At 40.4% G+C, this 17,457-nt stretch overlaps 1 protein-coding gene across 2 annotated transcripts in view; it reads right to left on the reverse strand.

Annotated features, from left to right (window-relative positions):
* Positions 1-15,462, reverse strand: part of plcg2 (phospholipase C, gamma 2) — a 60,139-nt gene extending 44,677 nt beyond the window's left edge. Inside the window, exons 1-2 of one of the 2 annotated variants that reach the window (XM_047352968.1) lie at positions 14,968-15,462; positions 2,411-2,602 (exon numbers count right to left, since the gene is read on the reverse strand). In XM_047352968.1, the coding sequence (XP_047208924.1) occupies positions 2,411-2,594 (184 nt within the window). In that variant the 5' untranslated portion in view covers positions 2,595-2,602; positions 14,968-15,462. The remainder of the gene's footprint in view (positions 1-2,410; positions 2,603-14,967) is intronic. The other variant, XM_047352976.1, reaches the window with a different exon arrangement.
* Between the last annotated feature and the right edge of the window lie 1,995 nt (positions 15,463-17,457).

A 17,457-nucleotide genomic window follows, 5' to 3' on the forward strand; every position in this document is an offset into this window, starting at 1 on the left:
TATGCACCCCTCACACCACCTTCACCGTTCCCGGCATGATGTTGTTTTGTCAACTTGTTGCTTCTTTGTTCTGAGGTTTTTTACAATCTCAAACTGTATCCTGTTAAGGATAAAGTGTGAAATATGATTTATTTCCCTCTACTTTCCTAATGTGGTCTCTTTTCTCATCTAACAAGGGCAGCGCCTGTGAGTGGGCAGCAAAGTCTCGGTGACCCGTCCCCCCTTTGTCTTGTGTCATGATGTATGTTTGGATGGGTTGTACTGGACTTCTAATGTCCCTCGGGGATCAATAAAGTATCTTTGAATTGAATTGAATTGAATGAAAGGTAATAAATCATAGCAGCAAAATATGCAATTGTTAGACATTATGGCTGATATGATAACATAGAACACAAAAGTGAGTTTCAATCGACTCAATAGCAGAAAGGCAGCGGCCAGGTCAAGCACAGGCGTCATCTTGCTCATTCCTGAGCGTGTAGAAGATGACCAGCAGCTCCCGTGGAAGGTTGGACTTCTTGAGTTGCCTCAGGAAGTTCAGTCTCTGCTGGACCATTTTCGGAACATTGTCTATGTGTGAAGACTATCACGGGTTTTGAGAAATGGTGGTTCCTAGGAACCGGAAGAGGTCCACAGCAGACACAGTGTTGCTGAGGATGGTTTTTGTGTGTGCTGGCAGGCACCTGTACCGCCTGCCAGATGTTAGTAGATGGAGAAGTCCTTTTGCTGGGTGAGAGTGGTCCTTACTGATGCTGCGTGTTTTATGCAAACACTGGCTGCGGTAAATGTCCTGGATGGGGGGGCGACTGCTGCCAGGGATGACCTAATGTGCTGTCTGTATTTGGGAACTTCATTGGAGAGATTTGCTCTGTTAAAAATCCCCAAGAACAATGATGAGAGAGTCTGGATGTTGTTTCTCCACGTCTGTCATCAGCTCAGCCTGAAGTGGAGCTTTGAGGAGGTATGTAAGAACCAACCAGTACAGATGAGGAGAACTCTCTCGGTGAATAAAACGATTTAACGTTTATGAGAAATGACTCCAGGTCAGGAGTATACGTGTTTTTCAATAGTTTGATGTCTTCGTTTACATAAAAGCACAATAAGTCTGCATTGTGGTCCGCTTTGAACATCTGAAAGTCCGGTATCAGGTGTGTACAGTCCATGGTGTTGTCACTCAGCCAGGTTTCGGTGAAGCAGAGGACAGCATATCCGTGTAGGTCTGAGTTTTTACAGGTGAGGAGAAGCAGTTCGTCCGTCTTGCTGGCCGGTGAACCCACATTTGCCAGGTGGATTGATGGTTGGGGTGGGCATAGTCCTCGCTGTCGGAGCTTCATGAACACACCTGCTCGGTTCCCTCTCCGCTGTCTCCAGCAGTTTAGCCAATAGAGAGCTGCCGCTCCACTGGCCAGGATCTCCGTGAAGCTGGCATCAATGAATGATGGTAAAAATATGCCAGGAGAAGACTGTATGGTGTTTAGAAATTCCTCTCTGCTGAAAGAGACCACTGAATGGTGACTGAAAGCACCACAAGACACGCAAAAAAACGAGAGAGCAAAGCTCGGCCATCAGCAGCACCATCTCATCAGAGATTGATTAACCTCTCTTTCTGGGACAGAAAATGCAGAGTTTACCTGAATTCAGGGTTAGATTACTCAGAGTTCATTTCCATCACATTCAAACTAACTGGTTTTCAGGGTCTTTAGGTGGAATCTCCTCGTGTCGATGGTTGAGCCTTGTGAAGGATCTCATTTGTTAAATATTTTGTGTGGTTTTTGCTTTTGTACGTAGTTCATTATCATGCTCAGGTTCTTTTCTTTAATATTTGACCTTTTTAGAATCAGGTTTCTCCTGTAGTCTTTAGCTCTTCTTTCAGTAGATCTTTTGGTGCCCAGTTTAGTTTGTCATCTATTGAATTCATTGTGTTCATACAAGTCATTTTCTCTCAGTAACCTCAGGGCATGTTTCCTCATAGCTGCAACATATTTTGTTGATCTGGGTTTCTGGGTTTTTTCTGACACAAACGGACTGAACTGCTGAGAAGGCTGATTGCTAGATCAGGTGTGTCTAATCAACAGAATATGATGCAGCAGAGGCCAGGAACGGTCCATTCCTGTAGTTTGAAAGGCAGAGACACCGAGGACAAAAACAAGAGATCAAAATGAATGCTTTAAACGTAAGTTAGCAGAGCAACAACCCGACTTAATACTGAATCTCACTGACAAGAGTTGAGCAACCACTACTAATTGAGATGTTTTCACCTGTTTGTAACTTTATTTTAACTTTATTGAAAGTATTTTCAGATTTTCATTGATTCAACAGTGAGAGAGAGCCTTTGAGCAAGCGTTGAGAGCTGAAATAAAGAATTAATTATATTGGAAAAGTAGTAATTGAAAATAAATGTAAAGATACTCACAGACACCATCAGTTTTATCTGCAGTGCGAGTCCAAGCCACCTGCTGGGTCTCCATAATGACCTGAACCGTGAGCCGCTCCACCCTCTGCCGAAACACAGTCATGACCACGCCCATCTCCAAGTCCCGTTTGATCAGGATCTTCTTGTACTCGGTCATCTCGCCCTGTGACCCTGAGCGAGCCATATCTGCAGCTGGGATAGGGCACAAGAAAGCTGCTCAACTTTCATCATCATGTTCCCACAGTTGCACATGTGCTTTAGCATGAAGTACAGCGAAAGTCCCTCCAGTTGGTCAAATCACACTTACATTCAGCATCCAAGTATCCCTCTGCCATATTGCAGACACAGATACGCACAATCAGATTCAAAGGTTGGCTGAGACCAAGGCTGGTCCACCTAAACTGTTCATGTTTAGTTTCCTAATGGAGATGCAGCCTTTTCTCACAGCACAGTCCTTCGAATCACCTTATCAGGTTAATAATGTCTGAATAGAGTTAAAGCTGCTGTTACTTTCCTGCCAGCCAATAATGAGTAAAAATGACAGTAACCATCTGGTATTCCAGAGGTTGTAAGCACAGCTACTGCTTTTTCTCAGTCCCGATTCCAAGTATTCTGGCTAAGCCCACAGAACCCAGGGTTGTCTACCAATCTGTATGTTCTGTGAATGAGTGTGTGTATGAATGGGTGAATGTGATTAGTATGGTGAAAAAAGAGCTGTTAATCTTCCAGTGATCTATCTAACCAGCTTCTTCTGCAGGACAAGAAGCAAGAGCCTGAGAAGATCACCAAACCTCCCTCTCTGATGCTACCTCCTACCAACTCTCCCAGGAGAACCCTGATCTAACCACCCACCTCAGAACATCATCTCTCCTGAGGAGATCTGGGGTTGAAGATGTCTTAAAAGGCATCCTGACCAAGATGCCTAAATACTCCAACAAATATTCTAGCCTCTTAGTTTGTCTGGTTGATGGATTTGAGAGCCCCAAGGAAGGGAGGAAGGATGGATGGATAGAAAGATGGATGGATGGATGGAGCTTTGTGCTTCTAAAGGAGCATCAATATTATACACACTAAAGACAGTTTTTACAAGCACAGCTTGGTGTGCTCAATGTTTTTATGACATCATAAATGAACCGATTTATAGCTACGGATTTATTTCAAAATGTTTGTTCCCACGGTAAAAGTTTTCAGTTTAAAAGGGAGCAAAGTAGAAACTGATTGACAATAATGTCACATTTATAACCATATTCTTCTAAACTGGTAACATTAGAAGCTGGTTTCAAATGGCTCTTTAGTTGGAGAACAACAGGATAGAAATATTCACTGCAGAAGTCTTTCAATTCATGCATATCATCATGTATTTAGTCTGTTTCCATTACACCAGATCATTTTACATTTATTATAACTTTTTTTTCACTTTTCTTCCTCTTTTGTCACTCACCTAATGCTTTTTGTGCATAAAGGTTTTGAAAAAGTTCAAACTACTTTTAGCCATAGGATAAAACTGTCATGAACAGATCTGCATGAGTCTTTAGCTCAACTCCAGAGGAACTAGTTTAACCACCAGCATTCCCATTCAGAGTAAAATAGTTCTTCTGTGGCTATTTTCCAGCTCTAAGCTTCATAAATCAGGCAAAACGTCAGACCTCAGGGCTTTTCTGAGCACACATCTGAGCTTTGAAATGACATATTTTATCCTTCTTATTAAAAAAGCAAAGGTTTTGATGGTTCTACACCTTTTACTGTGAATACAAACCAAATAATTTAAATGTATCACATTAATTTTTTACTCAATATATTTAAACTTCCTGTTTCCTGAGAACATGGAGCAGACATGAGAAATAATGTTACAGTTCAGTTTCATTTGGACGGGTCTGCAGAAATAAAACACGGGTTCAAACACAATACTAAGATTCTCCAGAATAGTATGAAGTATTTACATAATTTAAGGAGCCTACAGTCATATTAATGTGTAACAGAACAGAACAGTTTGTGTTTGAGCTGCACCTCTATCAGTAACAGGGACATTATGTAATGCAATGATCTAGCCATTCGGCAACTTCCTCTGAAGGAGTCAGCATGTCATCCTGATCGTTGGTTCTCACTAACAGTTCAGCCAAGATGACTTAAGTCACACAAAAGCAAGACCTCCGTTTGGATTTACTGTTATTTTCCAGAAAATGAAATAACACAAAAGAGCCAAATTCAATGAAAAAGAGAGTAAAACAAAACCGTTCTTAACAGCGTCCAGCAGCACTGCCAGCTGGTTAAGATGGTGCTCTTATCCTGCTGAGTATTGTTGCTGACCATGTCCATCCCTTTATGACCACAGTGGACCCATCTTCTGATGGTTACTTCCAGCAGGATAACGCGCCATGTCATAAAGTACAAATCATCTCAGACTGGTTTCTTGAACATGACAATGAGTTCACTGGACTCAAATGGCCTCCAGTCACCAGATCTCAGTCCAATAGAGCACCTTTGGGATGTGGTGGAACAGGAGATTCTCATCATGGATGCAGCCGACAAATCTGCAGCATCTGTGTGATGCTATCATGTCAATATGGACCTAACTCTCTGAGGAATGTTTCCAGTACCTTGTTGAATCTATGCCACGATGGATTAAGGCAGTTCTGAAGGGGGTCCAACCCGGTACTAGCAAGGTGTACCTAATAAAGTGGGCGGTGAGTGTGTATATAAATTCCTCTCACAGAAAAATCCTAAACATTAACAACATTAAACAAGATTCAAGATTTTGTTTTCTCAGCTGATCAGCATTATTAACATAAGCTGTGGATCTCTGCAGCTCCTCCAGAGTTACCATGGTCCTCTTGGCTGCTGCTCTAAATAATGCTCTACTTGTCCAGCCAGTCACTTTAGGTGGACGTCCATATCTTGGTAGGTCTTGGTAGGTAGAGATGTTCAGAGCTTGGGATATTGTTGTAGAACCTAATCCTGCTTTAACTGAACCAGAACTTTCCCTCTGACCTGCCTGCTGTGTTCCTTGGTCTCCGTGATGCTGTTTTCTAACAAACTACTTTACACTACAATATAACCAGGTGACCATGAACCTATTCAATCATTGGATAGATGTATAGAAACAATCTATGTATGGATGCCCCATAATTTCCTACAGTTAAATAAAAACAAAACTGAAGTAATTATTTTTGAAACAAAGGAGCTCCTCCTTTGTTTCAAAAATAATTACTTCAGTTTTGATCAAGGGTCAGAACACAGCTTCAGTTTCTACAGCTAGAAACCAGAGATCAAGTCCGAAATCAGTGTCTTGATCCTGAGATGTTTGGTTATGGTTTCAATTTGTATTCATGTTTTTTAGCATTTTCCTTGTTATGTTCTGAAGGTCTTGCCATATTCTGTTATTTTTGACATTTGGTTTTTCCATATAGTTCATTTCCTTGTGCTCATTATTGTTAGGTGTATTTCTTTAGTTCATTCTTTGTGGTTTTTTTTGCGATCGTTTTACATTTAGATTGTTTCCTGTTGGATCTCTGTTTGCCATCTTCTCTAGGGCTTTTTCTTCAGCTCCATTCCCGGTTGTCTTTTCTCCCATTCTTTGCTCTTTTCTTCTGTCTCAGCTGCTCCACATTTCCTCTGATTGCTCTGCCTTCTCTCTGCCTCAGCTGCAATTCATTCCTTCTGATCAGCTCTTCTGGTTTGCCTGTCATTTCTCTACCCCTGCTTCAGTGAATATACTACATGGTTTTTCTTGTTCCTCACTGGTTCCTTCCACCACCATGCCCATTGTTTCTCCACAGTTCAGTCCAGTCCTCTGTCTGTGCTCCACGCTCTGTTCTCCTTGTACGAGCTTGTAAGTTTTGTATTTTTATTAAACCATTTCTACTCACCATTCTGCTTCCATCGTCCTGTCTGCATTTTGGAACAGCAACTGTCTCACAAATCATGACACTGGGTGTAGTGATGGACTCAGACCACAACCTTCAGAACTACATAAAGACAGTCACTAAGTCCTTCTATCACCTGAAGAAATTTCCAGCATTAAAGGTTTAATGTTTCCGCAGGATCTGGAAAACATCATCCATGCGTTAATCTGTAGTGGAATTGATCATTGCAACAGTGTCTTCACAGGTCCTCCTAAATTCAATTCAATTTAGTTTTATTTATATAGCTTCAATTCACAACACATGTCATCTCAAGGATCTTCACAAAGGGTCTGAATGGTGCGGGTTGTTGGGGAGGTTAGAATAAACTACTGAGTGTTTGGACATTTTAGAATGGGCTATGTGTAGGAGTACTAAGTAAAATAATAAACTGATAAAGTTTGTCCATCTAGAGCCCACTGATGGTCATTGTTATACTAAAAACCACAAGGATTGGGATACCTCCCTCTGTCAGACTGATTATAACCATTGGAAAAGAGAAGGGGTCATACAGGTAGCAGAAATGGAGGGTGTGTTTGGACCTCAACCATAACTGAGCCGGTTTAGGCTAAACCTGACTCCCCCTTACTCCATCCAACAGGGAGGGAGGAAGGTGGAGGTAAAAATAATGAGTGTTGTTTCCCGTTGCATTGTGTGAAAGGTGGGTAATTTTAAAATGGGCTAAGTCAATTCAATTGAATCATATAGATTTCAAGTTAGGTTCATACATTCCAATTAATCGTAACCATTGAACAGTTCAGTCAGATTCAGTTATTTATTCAAATTGGATAAAAAGTTTTTCTATCTAAGGAAACCCAGCAGATTGCATCCAGTCAGTGACTTGCAGCATTCACTCCTCCTGGATGAGCATGTAGAGACAGTGGACAGTCACTGGTGTTGACTTTGCAGCAATCCCTCATACTGAGCATGCATGTAGCGACAGTGGAGAGGAAAAACTCCCTTTTAACAGGAAGAAACCTCCAGCAGAACCAGAACCAGGCTCAGTGTGAGCGGCCATCTGCAAAGGGTCCATCAGACAGATGCAGCTGATCCAGGATGCTAATGCCTGGTCCTCACTAGAACCTAGAAGGTAGAGAACATCAGCCCAGTTCTAAAGTCCTTCCAATGGCTCCCTGGACCTCAGAGAAGAGACTTTAAAATGCTTCTGTTAGTTTCTAAGACATTGAATGGCTTAGCAGCAAAATACAGTAAAGATCTATTGCTGTTGTATCAACCTTCTAGACCACTCAGGTCTTCTGGCTCCAGTCTACTCTGCATCCCCAGAACCAGAACCAGACATGGAGAAGCAGCATTCAGTTCTTCTGCTCCACTAATCGAGAACAAATGTCCAGAAAACTGCAGAGATGCTGAATCTTTGAGTTCTTTTAAATCCAGCTAAAATCCAGGTTTTCACGGTTTTCTCTCTCCTCCAGTAAAGAGACAGTCCCACTAATGGACTCGTCCATGACCTCATACTGATGTAGCAGCAACACATCCTGCAAACACCGTGGCCATTATATCAGCTGCCCATCCAGAACCAGCGTCAGAGGTCCGTTTGGTTTTATGATAGAACGCAGAGAAAGCAAAGTGTTTGCAGGTTAATCCAGGATTATTCACAAATACTTCAATAGCATTTCTACAGCGCTGTGGATACAGAGCCACCACAAAGTATTCACACCCCTTCACTTCTTGTTACCTATCAATATTATTTCAGAGAGGATTTGAGTGTTTTTAGTTTTCTCACAGATCACCACAGATACTCCATAATGAGCAGGCATTTTTAATCACTGAAAGGCTAGTTAAAACACTGATTAAAAGGTATTCACACCCATGGTTTTGGTTTCAAGCCGGTTCAGCAGCGGTCACAGCCTCCAGGCTTCCTGGGTGACTCCACAAGCGTGGCCCAAACGTTTTGGACATTTTCTCAGCAGATCCTCTGTCAGTCATGTTAGAAGATGAACCGATTCTCAGTCTGAGGTCCAGAGGACCTCGAACCAAGTTTTCTTGTATATTCTCTATGTGTCTGGCTGCTCCTATCTAACCCTCCATGCAGACTAGTCTCTCAGTTTCTAGCACAAAAAAACATCCCCACAGCATGATGCTGCCACCACCATATTTCGCAGAAGGGATGCTGTTAACCAGGCAATGAACAGTGCCTGTTCCTTCTTCAGACTTGTTGTAAATAATAATGCGTTGGTGGACATCAGATTGAAAGTCTTGATTGACTCAGAGCACATAATTAAAGTATGATGCACAGAAATACTAGCTGGGGCTGCAAGGTTTTAGAAAATCTTGTTATGACGATAATATTGGTGAATCTTGGGAAGATGATATCATGTGCGATATCTGCCTATTTTCTGCCATCCTCTCTTTCCCATCTGTGCTTTTTCCACTCTGTGACCTTTAGTATTTTAGGTGATGTCATTTGTGTGCAGTTTGAGCATCTGCTGCCCTGAGACTCTGTCCATCTGGCTTAATGTTACATTAGCATTGAAAAGATTTATTACATTAGCCAACAATTATCACACTCCAAACAGTCCCTTATAAGTATTGCACACACTGATATTGCAATGAAGATATATTTGCGATATGTTGTGCAGCCTTAGGGACTGCCATCTGAAAATATGCGTGAAAATTCAGTTTTCATGATTTTTGTCTTTAATGAGCCATTGCTCCATGAAGCAAACATGGAGAATCATTGCGGTGCAGCACACGGGACCACTCGGCAGGACGACTGATCTCCTGCAGGTGTTCTTGTCATCAGCATGTTGGATTGGGTTGAGTCAGCTGTGAATCAGAAGCCATTTATACTTTACTAATGATCTTGGATAAAATGTGATGGAAATATATCTGAAATAATGTCAAATTTATTCTCACGCCTTCCATTCATTAAAACCATTTTAGACAATAACAGTATTGCAATAATTTATCTTGAGACAGAAAATATCAATAAGAAGGCTAAATATAAACCAAATAAACATGTTACCAGTTATTAGTTCAGAAATCATTCAAATTAATCTCAAATATTTGAATTATATTAGAAGACTTCCTCAGTCTTTCTGTGTTGTTTCCTTCAAAGAGCAGGAAATCAAAAGCAATTTCAGGTAGAAGCTGCACCAACGTGTCACACTTAGAGCTGCACAATTTAGAAACAATGGGCACAATCAGCCTATATAAGTTTCCTCCAGCAGAGGCTGGAATCAGGCTCTGAAGCAGGATGGAGATTCAGGTTGCTTTGAAAGATGTTTAAATTTAAAGAAAACTGTTCAGATTCATAATTGCTTCAAATTGTCTTTAAGTTAAGGGTTTGTGACATGAACCTCAGGGCCAGAGGCTGCTGGAGAGATGATATCTCTCAGTGAAATGGGTTCTTTCAGAGTTCCCCTGAAGGAGCTAAATATGTTGCAGACTAACAATACTGATGTTAATGGATGATTATAGTTTACGCCAGTGATGATGACGACTAATCTCAGCAGCCCTCATGTTTTAGAGCAATAAAAGCAAATGTTATTTGCAGATTTTATGTGTGCAATCCAACATGTTCCCTTCATCCACAACACAGACAAAATAAATGTTAGCAAAGGAACAGCAGTAACATGCACCTCTCTCTAGTCGGCAGCTCAGCTAATTATTGTAAAACATAATTTTTGAACCCAAAAACAGAACACTAAGATTAATATTTCGGACCCAGGATTTAATGCAATGTTCAAATGATGTAAAATTATGAACTTTACTTTGTCTGTTTTATACAATTAATATTACCGCAGCTCTGATCCCTTTTAGTTCCTACTACCGGGTGTTTGTGGCTCGGCCTCACTTTACAGCTAATTCACATTCAGTGAGAAAAGCCCCATCAGCAGTAAGAGGAGAAGACAACTGAAGCCATGAAAGAGAAGCTGCTTGGTGTGTTTGGGCCTGACATGTTCTGGGGTTCAATGTGAGCTTTCTTCATTGCTGTGGCCAAGAAATAAAGGCTTGCTGCCACATTTTAACCAGTTGTTTAGTTTGAGCTCACTGGCTTAGAGATCATTAATAACTATTAATAACTAGAGCAACCCAACATGTCAGAACAGAACCGAACTGGACTTTACTCATCAAACTGGAGACAGTTTGATGTCAGAATATCAAAGCAGAAAAATTGCCTTTCTTTCTGTTTACCTGCAAGCTTCTCTAATAGTTTTTTCTTCTTAATATTATTATTATTAGGAATTGATCCATGCTTTAAATATTTATGACCGCTTTATCCCAGTTTTAGAAACAAGCAGCAGAATCAGAGAAAGCTCCCCTGCTGCGTTTTACTGAATGAGGATTAAAGGTGGACACATCGGTAGTGAAGCCCATTTGAACATTGAAGAGCTGCCAGAGTTAGTTGTTCATTATTATTTTCAGATTAAACATTAGTTTAGTGAACCACGGCAGTCCACTCTGTCTAGGTTCTTTTCTGCGCTTCAACTGGCGCCAAATATAGAGATGTTGATTAAACAGGAGTAAGAATAAATCAATCATGGAGCTTTGTTACCGGCCCGTTCTAAAGACAGCTACATTAGAAAGAACCGCCAGCCGAAAAACAAGATGAACCAGCAGTAAAGTTTCACACAAGTCAAATAAAAATAAACCCAGCATCCTGAACAGACTGCTGCAGCCAAGGTTCAGCTCGTTTCTTAATGGCAGTGGGTCATCAAACCAAAACTGGTGAAACATAAAAGCAAAGATGTCAGAGAACAGGAAGTAAAGTGCAGGTATGCCTGAGCTGAGACTAAGGCCCCAGCAGAGTGTCAGTCTGCTGACTCACTCTGATTCAAACCTATTTTCTGCTCATTTTCTAGTTGTCTCTATATTGTCATTTATTTGTCACTGCATGCGGTTCTGATCATTTTCACATATTGCTCCAGTTTGATAGCCTTTCAGGTAATTGGTTCACATTCCAACTTCTAAAATTAGGAATGCATTGATCCGCTGAGCCTCTCTGCATGTGCTGAGAATAAACTGATGTGGGGCTATGGCAGGCCATTTGACCAAAAATCAGCTTTGTCTGACTGTCTGTAATTACCTTCTAAATATCTAAAAATTAATTTTGACTAGTTGCATCTACATTTTGATCACAACTACTTTAATCATATTGTGATGGACCTAAATGCCTTTCAAGATATCTCAAACTTAACAATGACAAATGAAAATGACTTGCTTAGATATCTGAATTAAAGCCCTCTAGTGCTGCCACTGAGCTGTCCAAACTGTTGCCTGTGGAACTATGGGTTAGGGTCAGGTATGGCATACGTGGAGACCTGAACTTCCTCTACTTGAAACGGTTTGAGAAACCTGCTCTCTCCCGGCACGTTATATCTTTCTGTGACCAGCGTATATTCTGACTCAAGGAGTTGCTGCAGCTTTTTCAAACCAGAACTTGGCCTTCAAGAAGAAGATGTTACGCCAAATGTTTCGCTACTAGTGATGCAGAGGAGTTGACTACTATTCAATGCCAGGTTTTAGTCAAAAATGTCCCTGAAATCTTAAAATAGCCTTAATAGCAACATTTAAAAGATAACTCCGATTTATGCAATGTCTATTTATTGAAGTATGTTTTGCTGTTAAAACTTGAATGTTCTGTTACAATAAAATAAACGACTGCACCATAAAAATCAGGTTTATGACACCAGAATTTGAGTTCAGCTGCCTGACATTGCAGACCACTGACTATTAAACACAAACTAAGGCTAAAATGCTTTAGAAACTTGGTGCCAGAATGTCACGTAAATCTGGGACGATTTGACTAGAGAGAATAATTATTCCATCTATCAGTAATATCATTCTGACTGGTCAGAATAATTTAAGATATCTTAAAAACAAAGGTCACCTAGATAAAAAAATGTTCCAATTATCCCTAATTTATTTAGAGATTTCTTAAAAGAATTTTGACTAGTCCAAAATACAGTTCTAGATTATCTCTTAATTATTTTGTCCCTAATTATTATTTTCTTTCAAGATATCTGCAATTTAATTTGCACTAGTCAAATCTTAGTTTCAAATATTTAAAAATACATTTAAGATATTTTGAATAATGAGGTCATTAAAGTTATCTTTAATTAGAATTATGACTAGTCAGAACAGAATGCAAAATATCTCAAATGTACTTTATAACTCGTTATAATTTAAATGTTGATATCTGAAATATACTTATATAATTATTGCAGACATCTTGAATTGTAGACGCTATACAACTTAACGGTAAATCTGATGTCATTTATACCAGTCAGTAATTAGAGATATCTTAATTAACTAATATGCCTAGTCATACATCAGTTTCGGATATCTGGAATGTAAGTGTGGTGAAGGCGATTTTATGTCAGAACAGCCTTCCATAATGGGTCGTGTTATGGCAGGACCTGGATAATGTGGTGGAGGGAGGAAACTGCTAATAAAGGGATGCTGTGGTGTTAAACTTGCTAACTTAGGCTATCTATTGAACTTTACTTATAAATTGCTTTAAACAACCAGCTCTGAACCAAAGTGCTGTACAGTTAAATAAATTAAAAACAACACACAAGTAAACTCCTATGTTAAAACAATGTAAAACAGCATAAAAATCAACAATTAATATAAAAATGCCCTGAAACCAACATCTCACAGGGTAAAAAGATGGGTTTTCAGAAGAGATTTTAAAACAGAGAAGACGTCTGTCTAATTTCCAAGGGCATATTGTCCGACAGTTTGGGAGCTGCTACAGCAAAAGCCTGATCTCTTCTGAGGTTAAGCTCAGTCCGAGGAACATTGAGGAGCAGCTGTTCAACTGACCTGAGAGAGCAGGTGGTGTATGAGGCTGCAGCAGTTCAGTGAAACAGGATGGAGCAAGCCATGGACGGCTTTAAAAGCAAATAAAAGAATTTCTAAATTAAGCCTAAGAGGGATGGGCCGCCAGTGAAGGGAAGCTAAAATGGGGGAAATGTGCTCAAACATCTGAGTGTCAGTTAAAAGACAAGTGGAGGGGGCCTATAACTGCGCCCTGTGGGACTCCACACAACAGAGGAGGACACAAGGTCACCAAGACTGACGCAAAACGCTCGCTCCGCCAGTTAGGGCCTGAACCACTTCAGTGCTATGTCCTTGACGCCCACCCACTGCTCTAACGAGCACAAAAACCACACAGTCGCCACGGTCAGCAGTTAAAAATATGTTATTTAAGATGCTCACGGCTGATTGAGTGCTATGTGGAGATTTACAACCAGATGTGGTTCAAACGTTTTGTTTTCCCAGAAAGGCCTTTAGTTGGCTGTGCCAGTAGTTAGCATGAACAGCAGGATTAAGGGCTGCTTGTTAATATGAGGGTTTTCTACTAAAGGCTAAACTACAGTTTGAACTACAACAATTAACCAATTAAGAAGATGGGTTCATGTTCTGAAAGTTGAGTTAATCTAATAGTTCAACTCTGACATTGCGAGAAAGAAACCAGGATGCTGCAGCTTATAGTGAAGAAGAGGACAAAATGAAACCAGATATTAACAACTGCGACCCAACAAATTCATCATTAACATCTGTTTTGGTTATGTTTCATGCATAACTATATTACTTATGGGGTAATATTATGCTTTATCATATTTTAAAATAATTTAAGGTGACGTTAAAACATGTTGAAATAAATCCCTGACCTACAGTGATGCAGTGTTATAACTGGGCTTGATGCTTTTTAGAAGAAAATCTTTATTTTGACTCGGACTTGGGAAAATGACTTGTTAGCATTCACCGCAGCTTGTGGAGTCAGTTTCTGACCCAAACATAGAAGCTGGTCTGACCTTCATCCTATTAACGTCCAGCTGTGTCCTATTCTTCAGGATTAAAATCCAGTTTGGAACCAGTAAAGTTATTTATCCCACACTGAAGTTTATTTTTCACACAGGGTGAGATTGGCTTTTTTTACCTAAAGAAATGAAATTTGTATTTCATCAGGTTATCTTGTCTGATATTAACTTTGGTTTGTGGGAACCAATACTTTTTCGTGGCATATCAGCTCTTCTGAAATACATCTGTATATGAATTTCATAAAGAGGTATCCTGTGTTTTTATTTTTAACTGATCTGCTGTAACGTAAGGAAATGGACTTCTGGCTATTTGTGTTAAAAAGGCCCCAATCAATAAAAAGATGCTAAACATCCAAGAGATAATAACCCTTGAGAAAAGGCATGAAGCTCTGCCACAAATACAGATGAACCAAAAGCCATCAAATGAACACAAAGCAATGAGAAAATGTCCCAAACCCAGAAGCCCATATCGTTAATGACCTCGGTGCTCATGCAGCCATTTGCTTTAGTAGCCTATAAAGATGGGGGCCTCGGAGGTGTCTGTGTTCAGGGGCCCTTCTCATTTCCAACCAGGACCTCCTGAGCTGGTTCTCGAACTGTTCCAGGAAGAGAAAATCCGTTTCCACCCATTAGAAAAAGAAAACGCATTGAAGCCTCCCGGCTGACATGAAAGCCATTTTCTTCCTGGTTCTGAGTGAGACCCTGAACGCACCGCCGCAGCGGCTGAGTGAACCTGCAGCCTCCATCCAGGCCGAGAGCAGCAAGAAGCGGACGTCCTCCGCCTGAAGCCGCCACTGCGCAGCTGTCTCAGTTTAAACAGAAAAACTTCAACATCTGCAGCTAAAAAGTCAGAAACTGCGCTTACCTTCCTGAGAAATCGCTTGTTCGCAGCTCCACGCAGCTGTTTTCTATCTGATCATGATTTGAAAGTTATGAAATGAAGCAGGAGAGGATGTAGAGTGTTGACAACAGGCCAGCCGCAGGGCGGTCAGTTCCTCTATCCGCTTGTGTACAAGGAAGTAAAAGTTGACTTGGATTATAGGCTCAGCATTTAAGTTATAAAGACAGAGTCCGGAAGCAACGACGGTATCTATGCAAAGTAAGAGAGGCGCAGAGCTGCAGCTTTCAAAGTAAATCCTCAGTAACCTGCCCAAATATGACTTTATTAACGCCTCCGTTTTCGAAGTCTGACAGATCTTTGAGACTTGTTTTAAATTTAAATTCATCCCGGATTTTAATACATAAAAACTGACCATGATAGGTCGTTTCTAACCGTTTCTCACCTTCTCAATATGATATTTTTTCCTGTAAACTGGAAACAAACTAATCTGCAAGGAAGGAAACTTAAAAAAAAAAACTGCAATAAACCAGAAGAAAGAGGCGATAAAGACCCTGAAACCTGTGGGCCTCTAGGAACCTGCATCTGGGCCTGGTAATATTGACCAACTCTACTTTCACAGGTTCTTGTGTGGACATCTCTTGTCCAGTCACAGCATTTCTATTAGATTTAGTTCTGGGCTCTTATTGGGCCTTCAAGAGCTTTCATTTTTGTTTCTCTGTGATGGTGAAAAATAAAATCCCTCATCTTCAGTTTTTCAGAAGACACCTGAAGGTTTAGTTTGTAAATTTACTGAGATGTGGAACAGTTCAAAACTTCATTCATTCTGACAAAAAACCTTAGTTCCATCCGAAGAAAATCAAGTCAAGTTTATTTATGTAGCGCTTTTCAGCAACAAGCCACTCAAGGAGCTGTACATGAAGAAAAACATCACATTGATACAGAAAAAACACATCAAATGACATTAATAATCCTTGGGAGTTTACTAGTAAACTAGCTGGTTCTAATCCAGTCTTGCTAAAAGAGGTAATTAGCTCATTCAATTCAATTCAGTTTATTTATATACCTCCAATTAACAACACATGTTGTCTCAAGGCTCTTCACAACAGTCAGGTTCATTCATTCCTATTAAATCGTAACCATTGAACAGTTCAGTCAGATTCAGTTATTTATTCAAATTGGATAAAAAGTTTTTCTATCTAAGGAAACCCAGCAGATTACATCCAGTCAGTGACTTGCAGCATTCACTCCTCCTGGATGAGCATGTAGAGACAGTGGACAGTCACTGGTGTTGACTTTGCAGCAATCCCTCATACTGAGCATGCATGTAGCGACAGTGGAGAGGAAAAACTCCCTTTTAACAGGAAGAAACCTCCAGCAGAACCAGAACCAGGCTCAGTGTGAGCGGCCATCTGCCACGACCCACTGGAGGTTTGAGAGAAGTCCTCTGTGGTAAGGATTTTATCCTGTGCTAGAAAAAAAATGATAATATTAATCCTTGAGGTCACTGGTATAAAACAGTTTTAGTCCAAACCTTTTAAATACTAATAATGTTTGGCTGTCACTGTTATGGTATAGTTGGAATACAATCCTTTTAAGAAATCTAAAATTCTCTGGTCATTGGTGTAAAAACAGCTTTAGTCCAAATTTTCAAATACTAATATTTGGCTGTCACCAGTAAAAGTAGCCCACAGCATGATGGTGCCACCTGCATATTTCACTCAACCATTTAAGGTTAAGCCCAGTGTCCTTTAGACCACAACACGTTCTGATCCAAGGTTCTGGGAGGTTTTATCCAGGACTGAGTGTTTTCTTTAGGAGGTTTCTGTCTCCTAACCTTGCTCCTTAGACCAGATGGATGGAGAACACAACCAGACCCATTGTGTTCTACAGCCAATAGACCAAATGACAGGAGAATCCAACAAGAACATCTGGACTTTATTTCAGATTGGTTAGTCTCTGCACCTGAGGTCAGGTGTGAACTCCAGAAGACTGAATCCTAAGCTGAACAATTGTGCAGAGTAGAAATCATTGAAATGATTGTTTGTAGCACGGATCTGTGGACTTTTCAGAGTCACTGTTCACAGCAGAGAAAAGGGCAGGTGTCATCTTTTTATGATTCAATCAACTCGTGTTTTATTTGTCAGAAATGTATGATTTCATGACACTACGGTTATGGTGTCGTGAAGAAAATGTAAAAATTAAGCTACCGGCACACAAAAACAAATGATATAATTTACTTGTCTGAGGTAAAAACTTTGCATAAATGTCATTGCTCTATAAGCTGCAGTTAACTTCCCCACAACAGTGAACAAAGGTGACATTTTCTCATTTCAGATACTTCTTTCCATTAACGGTTGAACTGCAGCAGGAAGCAGCTCCACCGGCTGTTTCTCTCTCCATCTCCTCACAGTTTCATGGTTGGAGATCAGCCTTCATCTGCATGTCTGCAGGCACCACATCTCTGTAGTTCAACCAGCAGCTGCTGACAGCATTACAGGTTTGCTTTTAAAGATT

Source organism: Girardinichthys multiradiatus, chromosome 2 (assembly GCF_021462225.1).
Source record: "Girardinichthys multiradiatus isolate DD_20200921_A chromosome 2, DD_fGirMul_XY1, whole genome shotgun sequence".
In the NCBI taxonomy this organism is placed as follows: Eukaryota; Metazoa; Chordata; class Actinopteri; order Cyprinodontiformes; family Goodeidae; genus Girardinichthys; species Girardinichthys multiradiatus.